The following is a 27,440-nucleotide window of genomic DNA, read 5'->3' as shown; positions in this document are numbered from 1 at the left end:
GTAGAATACTGTCTGATGGTTTTTCAGTGTGTATGGAATGTGGTACAGCCATTAAGAAAAATCAGGTCTCTATGTACTGGTGTGGAAAGCTGTTCGGATATATTGTTACTTGAAAAACATGACTTACAGAGCACTGTGATCTCATCTGTGTAAAGGAAGGAAAGATAGGGGAGATGGGATGCCATATGAATATAGTTGTGTGTGTGTGTGTGTGTGTGTGTGTGTGTGTGTGTGTTGTGTGTGTGTGTGTGTGTTTATATGTATACAGAAATTTTCTGAGAAGAAATTCAACTGAGTTATTGGTAGTAACCTCTGGACATAACAGGTGGACAGTGAAACTATCAGGGCGTGACTCAGGGAGACTTTTAATTTCTACTTTACCTTTCAGTTGTTTTTGGCATAGCAGCTTTTTAATTAAAAATTTAAAGATATATTGTAGAATCAAAAAGTATCATATAAAGTTATTTTTTATTTTTAGCCACACATTTCTAAGGTTCTCCAGGATACATCTTTATAATAGTGGAAATATATCCTCAGAATAAATTAAAACTTTTATAAATCAGTAAGAAAAAGACAATTCATTAGAGAAAATGGGCAAAGGGAGTTTTTCAAAGAGAAAACTCAGATGTCCAATAAGCATATGTAAAATTATTTATTTACAGGGAACTCTACTCGATGCTCTGTGGTGACCTAAATGGGAAGGAAATCCAAAAAAGAGGGGATATATGTATATGTATAGCTGATTCACTTTGCTGTACAGTAGAAACTAACACAACATTGTAAAGCAATATACTCCAATAAAAATTAATTAGAAAATGAGTGCAACAAAAAAATTATTTATTCGCACCTGTAATTAGGAATATGTTAATTAAAAGAATGATGAGATATTATTTCACACCCATCATATTGACACTCACTTAAAAGTTTAACAATGCCAAGTGCAGTTGAGGATGTGGGGAAAAGGGGAGATTTCATACACTAGGGTGAGGGTAGTAACTGGCATACCACTTAGGAAAGAAAATTGGCTGAATCTGGTAAAGTTGAAAACGCTTAAAACTAGTATTTCTGTTTCCAAGTGTATACTCTAGGAAACTCTTGCAAGTCCCCTACAATGAACGAGTTCCGTTCCCGAGAGCACGTTTGTAAGTCCAACTTGTTTGTAAGTCCAACAAAGTTAGCCTAGGTGTCCAACTAACACAGTCGGCTATATAGTACTGTACTGTAATACGTTTATAGTACTTTTCACACAAATAATACATAAAAAACAAACAAAAAATAAAACATTTTTAAGCTTACAGTATAGTACCTTGAAAAGTACAGTAGTACAGTACAACAGCTGGCATACAGGGGCTGGCATCGAGTGAACAGGCAAGAAGAGTTACTGACTGGAGGAGGGAGGGGAGGTGGGAGATGGTAGAGCTGAAGGATCGTCAGCAATAGGAGACAGAGGGCAAGCTGCAATTTCACTCACGCCTGACACTGATGGCACAGGTTTTAGTTCCTTGCTGGATTCAATTCTATCTACCCCCTTGAAAAAATGATCCAGTGATGTCTGGTTAGTACTGTACCAGCTCCATCACCGCTGCTTTTACACTTGCTTCCAGACATCCTGGGCTTGAAATAAAAATACTGTACTACTGTACTGTATACAGTGCTGTACAGTAAAGTATACACAAAAGCACAACCACTTGTAGAGGATGCATGCATATGGCAACGTATGCCAGACAGGTGAACTAACTTACGTGATTGGACATGCGAACACGTGTTCGCATCTTTGAAAGTTCACAATTTGAAGGTTCGTATGTAGGGGACTTACTGTACATTTGTACAAATATATTCATTGGCAGCATTGAAATAATACAAAATTGGGTGATCTTTGTGATTGGGGGGTTATATAAATAAATTCTGCCGTATTCATACAATGGAATACCGCAGCAATTAAAAGGTAAACAGCCATCTATGCAAAGGGATAGATGAAATTACACTATTCATGGAAGTTTTCAAAACACAAAACAATTCTATTGTTTTTGGACACATACATGAATAATAAAGCATGTGATGGGAAGAATATATACTAACTTCAGATTATTCATTTTCTCAGAGGGAGAAGGGACAGGAATGCTCTAGGAATAGGAAGGCTACAACTTGTATCATATTTTCTTAATAACAAAATGATCAGAAGTAAATGTGACAAAATGTTGACATTTATATTATCTAGATGGTAGATTGGACCATGGCTGTTAAATAGTTCTGTGTATTTTTCTGATTTTTTTGAACTACAACAGTATTTTTAAATATAAAATACTTGTAAGTGTACTGTTCCAGTTGTTCAATTTCTGAGGGGTCTTTGAAACTTGACTTATTGGAAAGTCGTATAATATTAGATGTATTCCCTTTTCAGAACAGAAAGTGTAATAAATATTTTAAGCAATTGTTTGCATAATATATTTCCTAGTTTTACATGAAGTATTCTTTATCTAAAAAAATGTTTTTTTCCTTTTCAGACAGCATGTTTTCGTGAAGAAAGGGATGTGTTAGTGAATGGAGACAATAAATGGATTACAACTTTGCATTATGCTTTCCAAGATGACAATAACTTAGTAAGAATCACTTTTTATATGTTTCTATATCCTTATTAATTTTTTATTGGCAGAATTTAGAATTTAGCATTATTTTCTCTTAAGCATTATTTAAATGTAAATGTTATTTAGAAAACCACTGAATTTCAGAGTATAAGTTGTTTATTTTGATATGTGATTTCTTTCCCTGGGTAATTCAATACCTTTCCGTTGGAATTTTTTATGTTTTTTAATAAACACGTCAAAACTAAATCCAAACAGATTTACATTCTATAAAAGGTGGTCAGGATTTTTTTCCATTATTTTCTCAAGATATCTTATTTGTAGTATTCTATTACTATTTAGAATTTTACATATTTTTCAAAGTTGTCACGTGTTACTTTAAGTAGAGCCATATTTAAAATCTAGGATGTGTCTAATTTTATATTAACATCATGAACCACTTGACAAAAGAAGTTGGGAAAGAGCTTGGAGGAAAATCAAACTGTTAGAAGCACTACCAATTGAAGATTGAAGAGATGAACAAGTAAATAGGAAAATAGGTGATATCTGTCACAGTCGAGTGTACAACTCCTTGGCCTGTTATTCAAAGCTCTTCATTTTCTGACCCCAGTTTTTATTTCAAGGTTTAGTTTTTAGCATACATGTGTTGAGTTCCTGCTTTGTGCCAGCTACTACTACTATGTACTGGGATATAAAAATTAATAAGACATTTTTCATTAATTTGATATTTATTGGACATGTGCTGTGTGCTAGGCATTGTTCTTTAGATTCTAGAGACTCAGTAGTGAATAAGACAGACAAAGAATCTCTTTTCTTATTCTTACATTCTTGTGAGGGGAACCAGACAAGGAATTCACAGTCAAGTAAATAATATTTACACATTGTTTCATATAAGAAAAATATAACATTTATTCAAAGGTATGAAGTCAGTAAGGGCTCTTCTAAGAAAAATGTACATTGCCTAAACCAAGAAGGGAGAAGAGGCGGAGATGGCTTGGTGAGCATGGAGATTTGAAGCCACCTTGTTATGTTCCTCTTGATGAAGGATAGAAAAAGAGGCTTGGGGATGAGGGAGGAGAGATGAGAGAGTCACATAATATAGCACCTTATACGTTATGGTAAGGAAATTAAACTTTGACAGTCATGAGTTTCAAAAACAAATATTTTTTTGATCATGGAACTCTAGTGTGTGTGTTTTGTAAAACGACATTATATCTGAAAGCCTATACAATGAAGCATATAGAAACGCAACTGCCCTGACTGATCTCTTAGCTTCCTCCTTCCACTTTCCTTCATGCTTTCTCAGGGTCCTTTCACAGAGCAAGTTTGGAAGCTGCTGTTTTAGGACTGTAGAAGGGTTTGTGACAGGAAAGCACTGAGGTTGTTTGAGGGATGAGAGGAAGGCTAGTGTGATTATGATAAGGAGGGGAGAGAGGTATAAAATGAGGCTTCCAGAGTGTAGGCCATGCAGAAGAGTTCGAATTTTATTCTAGTTTCCAGGAGGGTTTTAAGGATAGTGTGATAATCAGTTTTATATCTTGTATAGAACATCCTAGCAGAAGTGTTAAGGATGGATTTCAGGGGGCAAAACTAGAGAGACTAGTTAGGAGACAATATTCAGGTGACAGATAATGAGGGATTGAATAAAGGTGACAGTGGGAGGGGATGGTTTCAGGTACTATTTAAGAAGTAAAATAATTAGGACTTGTTGTGTTTGAGTGAGTGTCAGTGGAGGAGAGAGGAGTCAGAATGATTCCCAGTTTTCTGGTGTCTGACTTGTGGGATTCAGTGGTTGGTAGGTGATGAATTGAGTTGGGGAATATAGGAGGAAGAGAAAATTTAAAGCAGGTGGGAAGATGATTAGTTTAATTTGATATATGTTGGGTTTGAATTGTCATGTGATCCATTTAATGGGTTAGATATGTAAGTCTGGTGTTTCTGAGGGTGTCTTGGAGTTCTCATAGATCAGATTTTGGCAAATTGTGGCCTGCAGCTCAAATCTGGCTCGCCACCTATTTTCATACAGCCTGCAAGCTAAGAGTTGTTTTTACATTTTTAAGTAGTTGGAAGAAATCAAAAGAAGAATATTTTATGACATGTGAATATTATATAAAGTTCAAATTTCAGTGTTCATAAAGTTTTATTGACACACAGCCATGCCCATTGATGCATGTATTATCTATGGCTGCTTTGTGGCAGAGTTGACTAGTTGTGATGGAGACTGGCACTGTGACAGAGGGTAACACACTATATGTGTCACTCGTTGCTTTGCACTGAGTCAGACTACAAAGTGCAGTGGCAGTTATAACTTGATAGCATTTCAAGTGCTATATCGTGACGTTTTATTATTTTTAAAATTAACAGTGCATATGCCTCATGTCAAAATAAGAAAAGTAGACTTTTCAGTATCATGCTTTTAAGGCACAGTAGAGTGTGGATTATTTTGTTAATGAATTAAATTACGGCATAGTGTTTATTGCATAACTACACTTCACTTGTACTAATAGGATACAATAAATGTCTACATTGCCAAACTGAGCACTCATCACAGCGTTCCTAACTCATAGGAAAGCAGCAGTCAGAAAAGTTAGAAAATTTAAAACAATATCTTATCACAGCAGAATTTTTTCACAAAATAAAAAATGAAAATGAGGCTGCAACTGTAGTAAGTTCCTGAGTGGCTCATTTACTAGCCAAACAAGGAAAGCCATTTACCAATCTTGAGTTAATTAAATCATGTTTGATTGCAGCAGCCAAAGAAATGTGTCCACAGAAAATAAACTTGTCTAAGACTATTAGCGTTTTGGTGAGAACAGTTGCTTCAAGAATCGAGGACAATGGGAGCAGCATCAATGGTGGATTTTAAAACCAGGGAAATAATCATTTCCTGTCACATTGAGAGGGTTTCTTTGACTCTTGAGTTGAAAGATGGTGCTGGTTCTGCTCAGTCCTTGTTACTTGAGGGGTCAATGTTTGAGTTTGAAATAGCTGAGGAATTAGCCTCTATGAATATCTTGTGTGGAATCATTACAGTCATATTGTTTTCAAAGAAGTTGAGAAAACACTGATTTGGTACAACCTGAATTGGAATCTGCTAAAACATATTACAGTTGAGAGTGGTAAAAATATGTATGAGCAGGAAAAGGCTTATTTGGACAGATTTACAAATCATGTGAAAATATTAGTTGCTTAAAGCATGTGGATGTTCATTGTCTTATTAATCAGCAGGTAGTTTGCAGCAAATATTTGAATCTATCATGTGTTGAACCAGCAGTATCAACGTTGCACTTCATTCAGTTTTTTGGAAACAACTATTATCATTTCCATGGATTTTTATCAGAAATCAGAGCTAAACATTCTTGCTGTGCCATACAGCCATTCACTGGTTTTGCAGTGGTAACATTTTATTGCGATATTTTGAACAAAGGACCGATTGAAATATAACTGAACAAAAAACCCCACCCTCAACCATTATTATGAAGTATTGAAAAGCCTTGGAAATTAGCTTTTCCTGTAGACTTGATGTGTTTTAAAAATAAATTTAAAATAAAATTACAAGGCAAAACAACACATATGCAAAACTATGCTATGGTGAAGTCATTTTGACAACTGACGTTGTTTGAATCACAAGTAATGTCAAGCTGCTGTATCTACTTCCCATGCTGTCAAAAGTAAAAAGGAGTGAGATTTCCATTTCCACATAGATTTGCTGTCGATAAATCTTTTGAGCTCAAACTACAGTTCTAGCAGCAATTTTTGGAACTTGATGCAAGTGCAAAGGAAATGTTTGTAGTTCAACATCCATTTAACTGGGCAGTTGAGAACTTCCACCTAAATTTCAGTTAGAAGTGGTTAATCTGCAGTAATGACATACTTATGCACAGGAATCAGGAGAAAATTTTAATAGCATTCTATAAATGCATTTCAAGTAGAGGAATATGCTCAATCAAAATTATATACTCATGAACTGATACGAGTATTTGGCAGTACCTATCTTTGTGAATAGAGTTTCACAGATGAAATATGTAGACTCTCAATACAGATCAGCATTTGCAGATATACATTTGCAGTAGGTTTTTGATGGTAGGGAATACTAACTTTGAGCCCCAGTTAAGCAAACTGTTCTATTCCCCTCTCCCCACAAAAGAATTACATTTTCTCATTAGTAGTCCATATTACAAAAATTGTATTCAATTATCACTATTATATTTTGCATTTTGCTAATGAAATGTGTGGAAATTTGTTTTCTCTCATTATATATGTGCCTATATAATATCCTTGATTTTGCCTCTTGGCCTGCCAAGCCTAAAGTATTTACTCTCTGGTCCTTTACAGGAAAACTTGGCCAGTGCTTTTTGTAGATAACAGTGAATACAAGGAGTAAATGAGAATCCCTGAGCAGTGCTTGTAAAATGAGAAAGCAAGTTTGCCTAGAGAAGTCAGAGATAGGGCACCCCAAGAAGTAGAAAACTCATGGAAATGGTCAGAGCAAGAAAGAGAATCAAACTACTGCACCATGGAAACTGAAAGGAGAGTTGGTAGAGAAAACCATTAATAGTGTTAAATATAGTATAGTGGTAAATAAAAAGATATGACTGGAAATATTGTGCCTGCCCAAATTCTCTGTTTCAGCCTCAGTGGAGGGAATACCCTCCATTCTTGAGCATTCTCTGTACTCTTTTACTTTCTGTCTTTGTTTTTATTGTCCATGATATCTTTCATACTAGTGCCACTCCTTCCTCTTCCTGCCACTAGTCCTGTTGAAGTCTAGCTAATACTTTAGAATTGTACTCAAATTCTACATCTTAACAGTATTTCCAGAATTCCCAGTTTGAATTAATCTTTCTTATTTCATTTTAGCTTTACATTTTTTAGTACTGCTATTATATGATTAACCTATGTATGTATATATCTTTGATTTTTTTGGTACAACTTAAAGAAGTTTTAAATAGATGACATGAACCCTGCTATCTTTAGCTAAAATATAATTAGAGGTTAGTGTAACTTAATAGCCGTGAAGTTTATCTGATTTCAGGCCAGGTTCAGGTGTTCAAACAGGGTCATTACTTGTCTTTGTATCCTGTACATGCTTCCAGAGTATAAAAGTGTTTTTCAAACCTCAAATTGTGAGTCATAAAATCAATTTAGTAGGTTACACCAGCATTGAAAAAATTAAATAGACTAGGAAATGACAGAGTTCAAATAGTAAGAGTAAATATTGTTTCATGACATTTCTTTTATAATGATTACTGAATAATCATATAAACCATATTATTTTTGTGGGTTATAGTCAGAATTGTTTAAAAGTCATAACGTAGAGCTTTGCACATCTTAGTTGCTCAGTTGTTAAATTGAATGGAATATTTGATTTGAATTTACCATACTTATATGAGATTTTAGGGATGAATGTATCAGTGCAAATATAATCTGCATAGATTTGTCAGCAAAATTAAGATTAAATCGAACACATGCCAAATACTTGCTTAGCAAAATTATAACAGTTTATCATGATGACTTTTCAGAAGTTTTTGGATAAGGACTAAAATCCACTATGACAATGAATTCTACTGTAGATAGATGTAACACTATATTTATGGATTGCTTAAAACTCTACATTTTGCTATAAATATAGAAATATATATAGATACAGAAATAAAATGTCCAAATGCCAAATTTTATATAGCAAAATTTTGCCAAATTTTCAATGAATAAAAGCCTGACTTATCATTCTCTCTCCTCTGAGTTATTTAGTCTTATCTGTGCTCTTTGCATTTGAGATTAGGATTAATATTTCTTTTTCAAAGACAGTTCTAAGAAATTGTGTGTGTATATCAGCCATTAATTATATTAGAATTAAAATTCCACAATAACTGGAGGAGGACTGAAATACTCTAGTAGTCAGCTCTCCTGTAAACAGCCAGTTTTTCTTTAGTTCAGGGAAACCTTCATGGTCTATTAGTCTCAAGAGTCAGAAGTCCTAAATTGTCTTGTTATCATCAAAGATTTTCTTTTGAATATTCATGAAATATAAGAAAATAAAATCATTTAAAAATGTTGACAAACCTTGTTTTAGATACCCAAAAAGAAATTTTATTATACATAGTTATTTTCCAAAATAACTTTTAACCCTAGTAGCCCTAAAGCAGTCAAATAAGTAACATGATTTACAGAGCTATACAATTCAAGGAAGCTGTGGTAAATAATTTGACTTTCATTTGTAATATGCTGAAATATCACTATAGCCAGTTTATGAAAAAAAATATGGTCATAGCATATGTGCATTTTATTTGTTTAGGAAGAACCTGCGTAATTTAATGAATGATATTAAGGTGTGATTAGAACATTTTTTCCTTAAGAAAAACTCATTAAATACAAACCTACTTAGTTGTATCTATATGGGCACATAAACTTCTTATCACTTAGATATCATTTAGAATATTACAAATCAATGAAAATTTCTTTTTTCCTCACATTTTCTCATTCACTGTTTCCTATTATTTTATGTTTGAGGAAGAAAAAAGAACAGATAGGAAGATATTTAAAGCAAAAATTTTGCTTTTTGAATTAGCATTTGTAAACTGATGAGAGGATGAAAGATATTTAAATATTAAACTGTAATTAGTCATAAGAACTTTAAATTCTTTACAGGAATCCAGTTTGTGTTGGAGGTAGAAATTATTAGAAAGGTATTTTTGTAAGAGTGAAAAAAAAAAGGGCTAGGAGGGATAAATAAAAGGTGGGGCTCTAAGGATTGACTATTAATCTCTTCTTGTGACAGCAAGATGACCAAAGGAGTTTGGTATTCTCCGTAAGAAGACTTCTAAAAGCATATCTGTTCTGTGAAATGTATTTTCTCTGGACACAATCTATTTATTGTATGTTTTCACATGCTTTAGCATTCTTTCCTTGGAATGTAGTTCCTTAAAAAGCACAAACTTTGAATTAGAGATTTTTTAGAAATTCAGAGTTGGAAATTTTCTGATGTGTATATCTACACCTAGAGATCTGTTTATTTTGGAGGGATACAAGATTTCTGAGGACTCAGCCTGTCTCCTTAATTTCTTATTTGTTATTCTGATGTTTAGCACATACTCTTTTATGTCATGGGTATTGTCAGCTTTTTTACTGAACACTGACTTTGTTTAATTGGAGTAAGAAGGAAACTGATCAAAGATCAAGAACTCTGAGTTCTGGCTTTCCTACTCTTCAATGTAATGTTTGGGCAAATCATTTATCTTTATTGTCTCTTATTACATAGCCATAAAGCAGGAATAACAGTTATGATCCCTATCTCCAGTATAGGGACATTATACAAATATTCCCGCACCCTCATTCTATAACCCCCTACTTCCTGGAAAAAATGAAAGCCATTGGTTACTCAAGTATGAACTTTCTTAACTTTCTGTGCTCTGACCTCAGCATTTCCTTTCATCCTTCCCCCGTATACAAATTTATCCATATTTGGGCCTGTTCTTATCTTTTTTCTCAATGTGGATGAGTTATATCATAATATTTAGGATTATTCCTATCAACCTTTCCCTTTGACTCCATCACCTTTGGCCTTTTGCAGAACTTTACTCCATTGGTCAACTTCGATTTGACTAGGTCTTTTCCTCTGTACAATACAGAGATCTATATACATTAAAAAGTTAATAGTCCTTACCTTCATCTTTCATTTCACCCTCTTGAGGTAACTAATGTTAACTTTGCTGTATCCTTTCATTTTTTACGCTTTGTATAATTGAATGTTTGTGTGTATATGTATATTTTCTTCCTTTTTATAAAAATGGGATTACAACGTATATATTACTCTGCAGCTTGCTGTTGTTGCTTAAAATATCTCATGGGCATATATATTTAATTTTTCTTTTGGGCAACAGTATCATATTTCATAGAATGGATATGTTGAATGGATCCATTTAACAGTTTTCTTGTTGATCTCTATTCATACTTTCTTATTTGTTCCAGTTATCAACAGTGCTGTCCAGTAAACATACTTGCCCATATGCCTTACACATTGGAGCTTTTATTTTAATTGACTATATCCCTAAGAGTGGAAATGCTGGATCAAGGGGTATGCACCTTTTAAAATTCAGTAGATACTGTGAAATTACTTTCCCAAATAGTTGTAGTTTATCATCTTCCAAAAAAGCAGTGTTGTTTTAAGTCACTTTCTCCAAAACAGTAATGATCATTTTGCTAATCTAACTGGTGAAAGATATCTCTTTGTTGCTTTGGTTTTGACTATGTATTGGGTTGGCCTACAAGTTCGTTCAGTTTTAAGTAAAAATAAAAGACATTTTTCACTTTCATGAAGGACTTTATTGAACAGCATATTCACTAACCGAACGAATTTGTTGGCCAGCCCAATATTAATTGGCTAATTGTGTTTCCTTTTATGTGAGGAAATAGCCTGTTAATAGCCTCAACCTAGTTTTGTTGGATTGCTTGCCCTCTTCTTAACAACTGGTAGGACCTCCTTATGTTAGGATTATTATCTCCTTGACATATCTTATGAATATTGCCTCTCAGTCTATGCTTTTCTAAACTTTTTAAAGACACTTTTGCCATATTGAGTAATATTTTAAAGGTAGTCTATAAGTAAGAACTTGTCCTACTGGATATTAAATTTTACTAATTAGTCAATGAGAACAATATGCTATTGATATAGAAATAGACAACTGTAGCAGAATAGAGTGCCCAGGAGCAGATCCAAGTGTATTAGTGTCTTAAAATACAATGAAGGGACATTTCAATTAAACTGGGGGAAAGAATGGAATATTTAACTACTTGTTTTAGATAATTGACTCTCTGTATATAAGAAAATAGTCTTCATACCTTGTACAAAAATAAATTTCAGACAAATGAATGAATGAACCTGATTAAAAGATTGGGTTCTTTTCCTTTAAGAGCCTGCAGCAATACCCTCTTCTTATCCCTGTCAAAGATTTATATTACACTGAAATTGCCCATTAATTTGTGTTTTCTTCATCATTAGATTGTAAATACCGTGAAGGCAAGAATTATGTCTAATTTATTGTAGTATCTCCATTGCATAAGTGTATTGTTAGCACATAGTAGGTTCTTAATAAGTATCTGTGGACTTAGTCAATGAATTTATTTGTCCCTTTCTTGTTCTGTATTCTATTTTCCATTCCCAAGAAAATTATCTACAGAATAAAACATATTATAGAAAGCTATTCACTTTGGTCTTAAACTTGTAGTAGTAATATAGTCGAGAGGCCAGGAGCCTGGGTTAGGATTGTTGGTAGTGGGTAGGGATAGAAGTAGATGGACTTCGCAGAGATTTAGCAGGGAGTAGACTCAACAAGACCTTGATGATTTAGTTGAATGTTGTAGTGAACAAAGGAAAAACATAAAAGAATGACTTAGAGATATTCATTGGGATATGTTATAGAGGAAAAGGGGCTTTTTTCTTATGTGAGGTTATTACTTGTTTGCCTTTTGGATGCATTTTTGTCTCCCTAACACTAGAACCCTATTGCAAGTGTAGTTCATCTTCAACTCATTGCTTTTCTCTTGAGAAACTTTTGTGTTTTCTGCTTCTTGCTTCTCCCAGTTGCTGAATTCTGTCTTATCTACAGCTACTTTACCTCTGAGGACAAGGTGGGGAAAGAATGTGAGTGGGCAAAGCCAGAGCATTGTTTAGCAGCCAGCAGGAAAGGAAAACTAGGAATATTTATGTATTCATCATTTTTTATTCTATCTCAAGGACGTTGTTTACTGTAGCAGAGGTTCAGTAAGGCACAGTGAAAGCTTGGAAGTGAAGGGATCCATGGGTTTATTAAGGGAAGCACATAGCAGTATGTGGATGAAAGTAGAAGATAGATGATGACTCAAGGAGCCTAAGTTTTAAATGGCGACCGTGGGTGGCAAAAGTACACTTTCAAGAGAGGAAAGCCTTTGATGTAGAAGCCTTTGATCTCTTTATCCTCTGTTTGGTACCAAAAAAAATCCTGATTGGCACCTAGTAAATGTTTATTGAAGAAATGTGTTATGTTATATGACTTTCTATGTATAAATATTAGATTCCAATTTTAATAGTAGACTTGTTTTTTGTTTGAAAACTTTCTGTGTTTGCTACTATACTCAAAGTACTTCTTTTTAAAGTAAGAGCTGTGGATTTCTGCTCTACATCCACTGCCAATTCTAGCAACATCTTTATGTTAACAAAATTTTATTACATTAAATTATTTTGTTCTAACCTTCTTGACAGAGACTGTTAAACATTAGGCCTAGTAAATATAGCAAGTAAACCATAGACCAGGATTTGAAATACATTGTTGCCCTAACTTTCAAAGATTTAAAACATGAAATTTTCTTTTATTTAACAAAATTGCCCATGCTTGTAGTTCTAATGTATAGTAATAAGAATGTGGGGCCTCCCTGGTGGCGCAGTGGTTGAGAGTCCGCCTGCTGATGCAGGGGACACGGGTTTGTGCCCCGGTCCGGGAGGATCCCACAAGCCGCGGAGCGGCTGGGCCCGTGAGCCATGGCTTCTGAGCCTGCGTGTCCGGAGCCTGTGCTCCGCAACGGGAGAGGCCACAACAGTGAGAGGCCCGCATACCGCAGAAACAAACAAACAAACAAACAAAAAAAGAATGTGAATTTTCTCAAGACTCTTTAACTCTTAATGTCAATAAGATATTACTTGGTAATATCCTTGAAATAATAACTCCATTCTATAATAAAATGACCTGAACTTTAAGACATTATAACTGACATTCTAAATATATTTAATTTACTAACCATCATGCTAAGTGCTATACTCTGAAGAAGGTATCATTATTGTAGTTATATAGATGAGAAAGTAAAGTACCAAAGAAATTAATCTTTCAAAAGCCACTTATAACCCATAGTCAGAATTTGAATACAGGTCTCTCTGACTACAAAGTCCATCTTTCCACTATGTCTAGTTTTCACTCACTGTATGACATGACATAACATGACATAACATAATATACACATGTATATGTAATACATGTTTATAAAGCAATCCAGAAAAGAACAAAAAGCTGTGACATAGTCTGTAATCTAACAACCCAGAGATAATCGCTGTCAACATTTTGGTGTATACTCCTTGTTTTTTCTTTTTTGGTATACACACGCTGTAAAGGAACACTCTGTTGTTTTTGTTTACATTACACACAGTACTCTCTGCACAGTACTTCACTTCTGACATTAGATGTGTGGGTTTTCCACACATCAAGCAGTTCTCCCACACTAGCCGGGTGTCCTATAATTTAACTCAGTTCTGATGCTGTCTAACTGGAGATAGCATCAGATCTCACAGGTTGAGGGTTCAGTCCTGCAAGATGGCTCCCCATACTCCCCAGTCCGAAGTCCATGTTGTTACTTGTGCTTCTGACCTACAGGCTATAGATCAGAGATTTCCACCACCCCTTCCTCTGATTCAGCTGCTTTGCTAGAGCAGCTCACAGAACTCAGGAACAGCCCAATGAAAGAGATGTGTAGGGCAGGTATGAGGAAAGGGGCACGGAGCTTCATGCCCTCTCCAAGAATGTACCACTCTCCCAGCACCTCCACTTGTTTGCCAACCTGGGCACTGTCTAAACCCCATGCTGGTTTTTTATGAAGGCTTCATTACTTAAGCATGATTGATTAAATAATTGACCATTGATTTTTTTTTAATTGAAGTATAGTTGATTTACAATGTTGTGTTAGTTTCTGGTGTACAGCAAAGTGATTCAGTTATTCTTTTATATATATATATATATATATACACACACATATTCTTTTCTATTATGATTTATTATAGAATATTGAGTATAGTTCTCTGTGCTGTACAGTAGGACCTTGTTGTTTATCTATTTTATGTATAGTAGCCTGTATCTGCTAATCCCAAACTCATAAGTTATCCTTCTCCCACCCCCTTTCCCCTTTGGTAACTATAAGTTTGTTTATGTCTATGTCTGTGAGTCTGTTTCTGTTTTGAACATAAGTTCATTTGTGTTACATTTTAGATTCTACATATAAGTGATATCTTGTGGTATTTGTCTTTCTCTTTCTGACTTAATTTCACTTAGTATGATAATCTCTAGGTCCATCCATGTTGCTGCAAATGGCATTATTTTATTCTTTTTTATGGCTTAGTGGTATTCCATTGTATATATATACCACATCTTCTTTATCTATTCTTCTGTCCTTGGACATTTAGGTTGCTTCCATGTCTTGGCTATTGTAAATAGTGCTGCTATGAACATTGGGGTACATGTTTCTTTTTGAATTAGAGTTTTCTCCAGGTATAAGCCCAGGAGTGGGATTGTTGGATCATATGGCCGTTGATGATTGATTCAACTTCCAGTCCCTTTCCCTGGAGGTCCGGGGTTGGGAGGTGAGGGTGTGAGACTGAAAGTTCCAATACCCTATCTTGGTTGGTTCCCTGGCAACCAGCTCCCATCCTTAGGTTTCCTAGGGGTTTTCCAAAAGTCACCTCATTAACATAAACTTAGGTGTGGTTGAAAGGGACTTGTTATAAATAACAAAAGACACCTTTATCTTGTCACTTAGGAAATTCCAATGGTTTTAAGGAACTCTCTGCTCTATTCCAAAAAATATATATTTCTTATTATAAATCACAGTATCACACACACATACCCGTAAGAGTTCCTATCTAAAATTAGTTGGCTTCTGTTTATGTATACTTAAGAAAAATCCATTCTGATACTTGCACAGTATCAGAAATGGGAAGAGAAGCATATGGTGAGAATTGCTATATATTTTATATACCAGTGGCTTCCAAATGCTGATCCAAGTGCTGGTCATAATAAAGTTGTTATTGGTTCAAGATGAAATAAGGAAAATGTAGTGACATGAAGATGAATTTATTCAACGTAAATGACTGTCTTATTCTGAGTTGTAAAAATTTATTTGGAGAATTTAAATGTTTTTTCTTCTATGAAATGTTGGTAAAACTGTGGTCTATTGTTGTAGTTGATGATGATGTTACTTTTCCATATTTTTACTTTGCAAACAACAACAACAAAGCAGTGATAATCCTATATTGTTTCCTGCCCCAGTTTTTAGAAGATTTATTAACTGCTTTATGAAATTTTCAAGACTTGTAAGTGACTGCTGCTGATCATCTTACCCAGCTCCTTGTTAATTAACAACAAAAGTATTTGATCCAGTGCTATTTGACCTTGGTTTACATTAGATACATTGTTTTTTCCCCCTTATTTATTGAGTACATTTTATTTTTCATTCTCAGTACCTGGTTATGGATTATTATGTTGGTGGGGATTTGCTTACTCTACTAAGCAAATTTGAAGATAGATTGCCTGAAGATATGGCTCGATTTTACTTGGCTGAGATGGTGATAGCAATTGATTCAGTTCATCAACTGCATTATGTACACAGGTGAGTAAGATGCAGTGAAGGAGCGGATTGTATAAATGTCAAAAGAGATGTTTCTGTAAGAAAGTGGTGATTTTGATTGCCATGGAATACTTTCTTCTTTGTAAACTGTTCGACAGGTATAATGATTTATTTTAAAAATTTCCTACAAATGTGTTATTTTGTGTACCGTTTAAGATGGAATGAAAAAGCAGGCCATTTACAAAATGATTTTTGTATAAGATTGTTCTTATGCCTGTTGACACATATTAAAAATCTCTGTAAACATCTCATAATAATTTATGTGTAGTAAAAAATGTTAAAACTTATTGGATGGTTTAAAAGGCAGTCTCACATTTTTAAAAGAAAGAAAGTAGGAAATCCTCACAAAGTTATTGGTGAATTGATCACTCAAATGAGAAAATCTTTGGGTTGTGCAAAATGTGAGAAAGAGTAAAGAGACGCTAAGGAGAAGCAGGGAAAGGGAAGGGCTCCTGGCATGTTGGAAAGAAACAACCATTTTCTAAGACCATAGTTTGAAAACTTCAGCATGCATCAGAATCATATGGAGGGCTGTTAAAACTCCAGAGTTTCTGATTGAGTAGGTTGGATGGGTCTGGGGACTTGGCATCTCTAACACCTTCCCAGGTGATGCTGCTGCTTCTGCCCCTGCTGGTCTAGTGACCTCACTCGTGATAACTTACGCTCGAAGGCAGCAATGGCTCTTTCTTTTTTTGCGGTACGCGGGCCTCTCACTGTTGTGGCCTCTCCCGTTGCGGAGCACAGGCTCCGGACGCGCAGGCTCAGCGGCCATGGCTCACGGGCCCAGCCGCTCCGCGGCTTGTGGGATCTTCCCAGACCGGGGCACGAACCCGTGTTCCCTGCATCGGCCACTGCGCCACCAGGGAAGCCCGGCTCTTTCGTTTTGAGTTGTGGGTAATGAGAGTAATCTCTGTGAAGAGCAAGAATGTAGGAAGAAGAAAAATTTTCTGTTTCAGAGTTTGTTTGTTTTAAGATTTGGGTATCTTATGCTGATTGATTTAATTAGCAGTGAAGTTTTAGTACATTATTAAAAGAAGAATAATTTGGTCAAAAAATTTTGTATTTTTCAGATCTCAGTTTGACTTTTCCTATTCACATGCTTTTCTCTGTCGATATCTGATAGTCACAAATTTTCTTGAAAGCAAAAACATGAACGTACTTTGAAAACTGTAAAGCACAATGCAGTTTTTAAGGTGGTGGTGTTGTCTCAAGAGTGAATTGTTTGGATGAGAAACTCAAGTGCTGTTTTGTTGCTTAAGCAGTAAGCCAAGATCCTAGCTGAGGACTGTCATTTATAAATACTTTAAAAAATCACTTCATTGAACATTTAAAGAATGCTAGTCTTAGACTCGTGGAGTTTAAGAGAAACCTTACTCAGTTCACATCTAAATTCACAACGAGGACTTATATTATTTCTGAAAATAATTCATCTAGATTAGAGATAGTAAATATGACGTATTTTTGTTACCCTCCCTTATGCCAGGCTGTGACAAATATTCTTAACTGATCACAGGACTCCTTCCCACTGACTATATATGCAGTCTTATAATTCTTCTCAGGACAGCATTCTGGGTAACAACTATCTTTCCGATATTGAAATGTGGATTGTAATCCATTTCAGCCCTGAGTGCTGCTTGAGTACCTCTAATTTTACAAGGTACTTAATGTTAAATGAATCCTATTTATTCCATTGTTGGACAGCTCCAGTGTTATAGAATTTTACTTTATGTTAAGCTGAATTTCTTTTTCTCTTAATCATTGGTCCTAGTTTTGCCTTCAGAGCCACATATAATAATACAGTTTATCTTATAGTCATCATGCCTTCTGAAGTCATCTCTTCTTTAGGTTAAACGTCTAAACATTTATAGTGTCTCTTGTCAAAATTGACAAACACATTTTCTCTCCCACTGTCTCACACACGTGTACACACACACACGTACACACACACACACATTCTTAGCCTGTGACCACTCCCATACCTCTTCTCCCTCCCTTCTTGTCTTTCCCTTTGCCTGTCAGTGGGCATGTTCTGATGCATCGATGTGCTTCTTAAAATGTGATTCCCATTTTCTGGATAGAATATTTTCAGCAAATGCTTTACTGAGGAAATATTTATTGAGTCCTCTTTTATAAATAGCATTGTGCTAAAATATGTGAAATTTTAAGTAAGTATAGCATACAGTCCTGACACTGAAGATGCTTCCAGTCTGTTGGGGGACACAAAACACAAGACATAAACAAAAATTTTCTTTAGAGTAGTGAAGATTTTTTAAAGATAAAAACAAGCTTATTTTAAAGTGTATATGGAAAGGCAACAACTAAAGTAGCTAAAATGATTTTGAAAAAGGAGAATAAATTAGGAAGAATCACTCTACCTGATATTAAGACTTACTATATCACTATCTTAAGCTTAAGCAAGACTCTGATAATGGTGGAGGAATAAACGCATAGATCACTAGACAAAATAGAGGACCCAGACAGAGACTAACACAAATAACTCCCAACTGATTTTGACAAAGTTGCAAAAGCAGTTCAGCGTAGGAAACATAGTCTTCAACAAACGGGCTAGAATAATAGGCAAAAAACCAAACTTCCCTAAACCTCACACAAATACAAAAAAAAAATTCAAAATGGATCATTGGTTTAAATGTACAGTGTAAAAGTTTTAGAAGAAAACAATGGAGAACATCTTCTGGACTTTGGGTTTGGTAAGGAGTTTTTAGATATGACACCAAAAACATGGTCCCTAAAACAAAAACTAGTGAAGTGGACTTAATCAAAATTAAAAACGTGTTCTACATAAGATTCTGGTAAGAAGATAAAAAGGCAAGCTATAGAAGGGGAGAAAATATTTGCAAACCACACATCTGACAAAGGCCTTATATGTAGAATATGTTAAAAAAAAACCTCTCAAAACAAAATTTAAAAATCTTGAACAATCCAATTATAAAGTGGGCAAAACACATGAACAGACATTTCACCGAAGGGGAGATAGAGTTGTCAACTAAGCACATGAAAAGATGTTCAACGTCATTAGCCATTAGAAAAATGCAGATTAAAACTACAATGAGATACAAATGAGAAGGTATTAGAATAACTAAAATAAAAAGTAGTGATAATACTAAATGCTGATATGCAGAGAAAGTAGATCTCTCACACGTTGCTGATAAGAATGTGTACAGCTACTCTGGAAAACAGTTTGAAAGTTAAAAAAAAATTAAACATGTACTTACTGTGTGACCCAGCAATTACATTTTAAGGTATTTATCCCAGAAAAATTAAAACTTATATTTACAGAAAAACCTGTACATGAATGTTCATAGCAGCTTTATTTGTAATAGCAAAATGCTGGAAACAGCCTAGATGCCCTTCAGTGGGTGATGGTTGAACAAACTCTGGTATATCCATGTAACAGATTATTACTCAACAATAAAAAGGAATGAATTACTGATACATGCAGCAACCTGGATGGACCTTAAGGGCATTATGCTTAGTGAAAAGAACTAAAACTCAAAATGTTACATATTGTATGATTCCATTTATGTAACATTCTTGAAATACCAAAACTACAGAGATAGAGGACAGATTAATGGTTTCCAGGGGAGAGGAGCAGGGAAGAGTGTGGGGAGTGAGAGGGAATATAAAAAGACAGCATGAGGGAATTCCCTAGTGCCCCAGTGGTTAAGACACCACGATTCCACTGCAGGGGGCATGGGTTCGATCCCTGGTCAAGGAACTAAGATCCCACATGCTGTGCTGCGTGGCCAAAAAGGCAGCAAGAGGGAGTTCTTTTTTGTGGTGATGGAACAGTTGTGTATCTTGATTGTGGTAGTAGTTACACAAATCTGTGAATGGGATAAAATTGCATGGAACTACATACACATACACGAAGGTTGAAACAAAGGATGGAAACTGACTAAGATCTATAATCTAACATTAATGTACAGGTGTCAGTTTCCTCATTTTACTATTGTGCTACAGCTATAATATGTTATAGGGAGTAAGGGGGGACGCTGGGTAGAAGGGTAATGGGACTCATTGTACTGTTTTTGCAATTTGCTTTGAGTGTGCAATGACTTCAAAATAATAAGATTTTAAGGAAAAAAGTAATTTGATTACTTGTTCTTCTGAAGTCTGGAAACCAAACCCAAGAAGTTCTTTATGTTACATATGCAATTCTTATAAACTTTGGTGAATTCCTCAAGATTGACAGATGTGCTTAGGCTCCTGGCCTGCCAGGAAGTGATTTTTCTTACCACCTGTAAGGCTGGTATCTGTAATTCAAGTATGTGGGTGCCATTAACACATAGATGATACGCAAATCATGGGATAAGCTGAGTTCACTCTGTGAAACAGAGTCAGTATTGAAGAGGATCCAGGACTGAGCCCTGAAGAGCTCCAGTTTTTGGAGACTGGGTGGAGTAGGAGTAGTCAAGGAAGCAAACTAAGAAGGAACAGCTAGAAGTTAGGAACAGCCAGAGGTTAGGAGGAAAATAATGAGAGTGTAGATAAGGTGTCTTATGGGAAATAAAAGTAAATCATCATTGGGCTTCCCTGGTGGAGAGTCCGCCTGCCGATGCAGGGGACACGGGTTCGTGCCCCGGTCCGGGAAGGTCCCACATGCCGCGGAGCAGTTGGGCCCGTGAGCCATGGCCGCTGAGCCTGCGCGTCCGGAGCCTGTGCTCCGCAACGTGAGAGGCCACAACAGTGAGAGGCCCACGTACCGCAAAAAAAAAAAAAAAAAAAAAAAGTAAATCATCTTTCCCTTTATATTTAATTACATTAGTGTCCTAGGTGACACATTTCAAGCAAACATTTTTAATAATCTCTTTTTCCTGTGGATGCTTCTGTCCCGGGTGTTGGGGGCAGCTGTAAGATATCCCTTGCTTTTATGTTAAGTAATATAATATGCTCTTTACTTTCAATTTATTGTCTTTTGAAAGAAGATGTTTAACAAAATACTTATGCTTCATAGTTGTGCCCAAGTTGGACAAATTTTTAATTTTGTAAATTCATTCATCGTGAAAGTTTTGTTCAATCAGTACTGTTTTCCCAGTGTTCTAGCTACTTTCTTGGGTGAGAGAGACAACAGAAATGAAAGAAATACCCCCTCATTTTGAGAAGTTACGTGGATAAATTTAACAGTAATAATAGAGAGCAATTAAATGATGACAAAACCAGGTTAATAAAAGTAGTAAAGTTGTATACTAAACATTGTGGAGATGTAAAATAAAAGAGTAAATAAGTTAGGCGAACAGGTGAATCAGGAAGACCTCTTGGGAAAAAGCCATATATATGATAGGAAGAAGACATTTCAATAGATTGAATTAGCTTAGCTAAGGAAGGAGAACCAAAGTAAACACGATACACAGAGAATGACCATTAAGGTTCAGAAGTAATATATTATCATTATTTTAATGTTAAAGATAGCACTTGAATACTTAGAAAAATACAACACAGGTTACTCTTGAACATTGTGCGAGTTAGGATTTTGACACTCATTGCAGTTGAAAATCCACCTATAACTTTATAGTCTGCCCTCTGTATCCTTAGTTCCACCCTTATCCTTAGTTCCGCCATATTTGAGGTTCCTCCATCTGTAATATTTACTATTTTAAAAAGGTCATGTGTAAGTAGACCCACCCAGTTCAAACCAAATGTTGTTCAAGGGTCAACTGTATCAAAAAATATCAGCATTATAAAAGCATGTCCATTTTTTCCCTTTGCTTTTAACAAAATGGTTCCCCCCCACCGCGTTTATTGAAATGCTATTTTAGCAGTCATAAAATATCTTCTTTTCAGTCATCTCTCAACTCAGATATTAGACTTTGCCATAGGTGCACTTTAATTTTCACCTTAAAGTTTGAAATGCCAGCATTTCCATTTGTTATTTGCTGAATAAGCAGTTTACATTTTCAGGGTATGTCCTCTCTTTTCAATCATTTATTTGCTTATATGCAAAATTTGTGAATAGAGGTTATTTCTAACAACTACACAGCATCATTGGGTGTATCTGACTCAGGTTGATTAAAGTGTGTGCCAAATACTGGGTTATGGTAAAGTAAGCCCTAATTATAGGTTGAAAAAAAACCCAACCTATTTCTAAATAAATATGCTAACTAAACTCAGCAGTAGACTTTGTGTTCAAGTTGTTAGCTACAACTTCAAAAATGCTAATAATGAAAGACACACAATCCCACTAGAACAGTCTGATTAATTGATCTCGTTACAAATATTGTGTTTGATTATCTTGCGGTTTAGTTTCAGATGACAGAAATGGAAAGATGAGGACTCCTGTGGTATTCTTCAGTACCATATAGATACTCTACATAGATAATCAAAATGTCACCTTCTGATACCCTGTGTCCTTCAGGGACTAAGCTCTTACCTTGATTTCTGTTTCTAGTATAGTTTTCTGTAACACCATTTTAAGAGTACTGCACATTTTGCCTCCAAACTAGAAGTACCTTGCTTGAAACTACTTTTATTGAGAAGGGAAGGTCTTTGATGGTTGGCAGATTGTTCTGTTACAAACATCAATGATATTATAAAGTATACAACACTTTAAAGTTGTATACTTTTAGAGAGAATTAGATATGTGTACATAATCTGCAGAGATAATTTCCTTTATTATGGAGCACTTATCATTTTGCAGAAGGAAAAAATATTTTAAAGTTCTTAGTGAAAATAGATATCCATATAGTCAGATCATGGTAGACTAAACTTTTAAAGCAGTTTAAAAAAATGGAGAATTCCCTCTCCATTTTAAACCCTTCAAAGGCAATTTAAAAAAAGATATAAAAATCACAAACTTTTGTTGGCTGTACTCATAATTGCACTAGATATTATCTTTGATAATTAACATTTGAAATCATTGTTGTATTGCTGCTTCATGTGATTTTTTTTCCAAACTTTTTTCACCCTTAGGAAAGAATGATCTCTGTTTTTTTGTATAACTTGCCAGTGGTATTCAGGGGATCTGCATAAAAATTGCTGTGAGATTAAATTATAAATAATCTTCTTTAACAGCTTTATTGAGATATAAATCACATATCATACTAGTCAGTCATTTAAAGTATACAGTGGTTTTTACTATATTCACAGATAAGTGCAACTATCACCTCAGTCCATTTTTATATTTAAAAATTTCTTTAATTGAAGTGTAGTTGATTTACAATATTATATTAGTTTTACGTGTATAAAGTGGTGATTCAAAGTTTTTAGAGATTATACTCTATTTGTGGTTATTATAAAATATTGGCTGTAGTCCCTGTGCTGTACAATATATCCTTGTAGTTTATTTTATACATAGTAGTTTGTATCTCTTAATCCCCTACCCCTATCTTACCCCCCACCTCCACTGGTAACTACTAGTCTGTTCTCTATATCTGTGAGTCTGTTTCTTTTTTGTTATATTCATTCATTTATCTTATTTTTTAGATTCCACATATAAGTGATAACATACAGTATTTGTCTTTCTCTGTCTGACTTATTTCACTAAGCATGATACCCTCCAGGTCCATCCATGTTGTTGCAAATGGCAAAATTTCACTCTTTATAATGGCTGAATAGTATTCCATTTTGTGTGTGTGTGTGTGTGTGTGTGTGTATACCACATCTTTATCCATTCATCTATTGATAGACAATTAGGTTGTGTCCGTATTTTGGCTATTGTAAATAATGCTGCTATGAACATTGGGGTGCATGTATCTTTTCAAATTAGTGTTTTTGTTTTCTTCAGATACATACCCAGACATGAACTTGCTGGATTATAGGATAGTTCTATTTTTAGCTTTTTGAGGAACATCAACACGGTTTTCCACAGTGGCTATACCAGTTTACATTCCCGCCAACAGTGTATGAGGGTTCCCTTTTCTCCACATCCTTGCCAACACGTGTTATTTGTGGTTTTTTGATGTTATCCATTCTGACAGGTGTGAGGTGATTATTTCATTGTGGTTTTAATTTGCATTTCTCTGCTGATTAATGATGTTGAGCATCTCTTTTGTGCCTGTTGGCCGTCTGTATGTCTTCTTTGGAAAAATGTCTATTTGGGTCTTATGCCCCCTTTTAAATTGGGTTGTTTGTTTTCTTTTTTTTTATTTTGCGGTACGCGGGCCTCTCATTGTTGTGGCCTCTCCCGTTGCGGAGCACAGACTCTGGACGCGCAGGCTCAGCGGCCATGGCTCATGGGCCTAGCCGCTCCGTGGCATGTGGGATCTTCCCGGACCGGAGCACGAACCCGTATCCCCTGCATCGGCAGGCGGACTCTCAACCACTGCGCCACCAGGGAAGCCTGCCCTGTTTTCTTGATATTGAGTTGCATGAGCTGTTTATATATTTTGGATATTAACCCCTTATTGCTAATATCAGTTTTGGTGAAATATTTTCTCCCATTCAGTAGGTTGTCTCTTTATTCTGTCAGATTTCCTTTGCTGTGCAAATCTAATTAGATCCCATTTGTTTATTTTTGCTTTTATTGCCTTTGCCTTTGCCTTTTGTGTTTCCATACAAATTTTAAGTTGTTCTAGTTCTGTGAAAAATGCCATGGGTATGTTGATAGTGATTGCATTGAATCTGTAGATTGGCTTGCATAGTATGGTCATTTTTATGGTATTCTTCCACTCCATGAATGCAGTATATCTTTCCATCTGTTTGTGTTGTCTTCAGTTTCTTTCATCAGTATCTTATAGTTTTCTGAGTACAGGTCTTTTACCGCCTTAGTTAGCCTTATTCCCAGGTATTTTATTCTTCTGATGAGATTGTAAATGGGATTGTTTCCTTAATTTCTCTTTCTGACAGTTTGTTGTTAGTGTATGGAAATGCAACAGATTTCTGTAAATTAATTTTGTATCCTGCAACTTTACCAGATTCATTGATGAGCTCTAGTAGTTTTTTGGTGGTGTCTTTAGGATTTTCTATGTACAGTATCATGTCATCTGCAGAAAGTGACAGTTTTACTTCTTCCCTTCCAATTCAAATCCTTTTTATTTCTTTTTCTTGTCTGATTGCTGTGGCTAGGACTGCTAATATTACATTGAGTGAAAGTGGCAAGAGTGGGCATCCTTGTCTTGTTCGTGACCTTACGGGAAATGCTTTCAGCTTTTCACCACTGAGTATGATGTTAGCTGTGGGCCTATCATATATGGCCTTTATTATGTTGAGGCATATTCCCTCTATGCCCTCTTTGTGGAGAGTTTTTATCATACATTGGTGTTGTATTTTGTCAAAAGTTTTTTCTGCATCTATTGAGCTGATCATATGATTTTTGTTCTTCAGTTTGTTAGTGTGGTATATCACTTTGATTTGCAGACCATACTTGCATCCCTGGGATAAAACCCACTTGACCATGGTATATGATCCTTTTAATGTGTTGCTGGATATGATTAACTAATATTTTGTTGGGGATTTTTACGTCTGTTCATCAGTGACATTGGCCTGTAGTTTTCTTTTTTTGTGATATTGTTGTCTGGTTTTAGTATCAGGGTGATGCTGGACCTGTAGGATGTAGCGGAAGTGTTCCTTCCTCTTCAGTGTTTTGGAGTAGTTTGAGAAGTGCAGGTGTTAACTCTTCTTTAAATGTTTGGTAGAATTCACATGTGAAGACATCTGGTCCTGGACTTTTGTTTGTTGGGAATAAAGAGTTCATTTTGTTTGTTGAGAGAAAGAGTTCATGCTTGAACTCTTTCTTGGGTAGGTTGCCTGTCTACACTTTTCTTAATTCTTCTGGCGTTTTATCTTGTTTCTTCATTTGTAACATGTTTCTCTGTCACCTCAATTTGCCTAATTTGCTGTCTTTGTTTCTATGTATCTGGGAGGTTAGTTATATTTTCCAACCTTGGAGAAGTGGCCTTCTGTAGGAGATGTCCTATGTGACTCCACTTTGGTCACCAGAGCTATATGCTGTAGGGGTACCCCTGTGTGGGCTGTGTGGATCCTTCTGTTGTGGTGGGCTGAATACTGTGGATGGTCTTGTAGGCATGGTTGGTCGGGCCATGTCACAAGGCAGCTGGTTGTAGAACTCCAGAGGGCCCCAGGGCTAGTGCTGGCTCGTTGGGTGGGGTCTGGGTCTAGGCAATTCCAGAGCTGTTGCTCACCCACTGGTAGGTGGAGCCAGGTCCTGGGGTTAATGCTGGCCCACTGGTGGGCGGAGCTGGGTCCTGGGGTCTGGCAGCAGGGCTAGAGGTCCCAGAGCTGGTGTCAGACTGCTGTGGATGGGGCTGGCTCCTGACACAGCTGGCTGTGGGGTACAGGGTGTCCCAAAGCTTGTGTCAGCCTGCTAGTGAGTAGGACTGGATCCTGGGGCTAATAAGCTAGAGGGAGGATTCCAAAATGGTGCTTGCCAGCACTAGTGTCCACGTGGTAGAATGGAGCTCCCCAGATTGGCTGCTGCCAGTATCTAAGTCCCCAGAGTGAAGTTTCAGTCACTTCCTGCCTCTCCAGGAGACTCTCCAAGATCAGCAGGTAGGTCTGACCCAGGCTCCTTTCAGATTACCGCTTCTGCCTGCGTCCTGGAGAATGTGAGATTTTGTGTGTGCCCTTTAAGAATAGAATCTGTATTTCCCACAGCCCTCTGGTCTCCCAGAAGTAAGCCCCATTGGCCTTCAAGGCTAAACATTCTGGGGGCTCCTCTTCCCAATATGGGACTCCTGGGCTCAGGAGCCCAATGAGGGGCTCAGACCGCTCACTCCTTGGGGAGAACCTCTGCAATTGTAATTACCCTCCCGTTTGTGTGCCAGCCACCCTGAGACACGGGTCTTTGCTATACCATGACTCTGCCTCTCCTACCCGACTCATTGTGGTTCCTTCTTTAAATCTTTAGTTGTAGTGATCTTTTCTGGTAGGTTCCAGTTTTGCATCAATAGCTGTTCTATAAATAGTTGTAATTTTGGTGTGCCCATGAGAGGAGGTGTGCTCAGGGTCTTCCTACTCCACCATCTTGGGAACTCTGTCCACCTCAGCCCAAAACCATTTTCATCACTTCAAAAAGAAACCCCAGGGGCTTCCCTGGTGGCACAGTGGTTAAGAATCCACCTGCCAATGCAGGGGACACCGGTTTGAGCCCTGATCCGGGAAGATCCCACATGCCGTGGAGCAACTAAGCCTGTGCACCACAACTACTGAGCCTGCGCTCTAGAGCCCGCAAGCCACAACTACTGAAGCCCACATGCCTAGAGCCCATGCTCTGCAACAACAGAAGCCACAGCAATGAGAAGCCTGCTCACTGCAACGAAGAGTAACCCCTGCTCGCCGCAACTTGAGAAAGCCTGTGTGCAGCAATGAAGACCCAACACAGTCAAAAAATAAATAAATAAATAAATAAATAAATAAATTCTTTAAAAAAAAAAAAAGAACCCCCATACCTTTAAGTTCTCACCTCCCTATTCCCCTATTTCCCCAGCCCTAAGCAACCATTAATCTACTTTCTATCTGTATAGA

General features: G+C 36.3%; 1 protein-coding gene across 5 annotated transcripts in view; it reads left to right on the top strand.

Annotated features, from left to right (window-relative positions):
- CDC42BPA (CDC42 binding protein kinase alpha) overlaps positions 1–27,440 on the top strand; it is a 326,828-nt gene that overhangs the window by 114,831 nt on the left and 184,557 nt on the right. For all 5 annotated transcript variants that reach the window (XM_060128307.1, XM_060128299.1, XM_060128320.1 and 2 more), the window contains exons 4-5: positions 2,505–2,600; positions 15,835–15,983. In XM_060128307.1, the coding sequence (XP_059984290.1) occupies positions 2,505–2,600; positions 15,835–15,983 (245 nt within the window). The remainder of the gene's footprint in view (positions 1–2,504; positions 2,601–15,834; positions 15,984–27,440) is intronic.

Source organism: Lagenorhynchus albirostris, chromosome 2 (genome assembly GCF_949774975.1).
Source record: "Lagenorhynchus albirostris chromosome 2, mLagAlb1.1, whole genome shotgun sequence".
Classification (NCBI taxonomy): Eukaryota; Metazoa; Chordata; class Mammalia; order Artiodactyla; family Delphinidae; genus Lagenorhynchus; species Lagenorhynchus albirostris.
The sequence above is the reverse complement of the archived record's forward strand: the minus strand, read 5'-3'. Positions and strand labels throughout refer to the sequence as shown.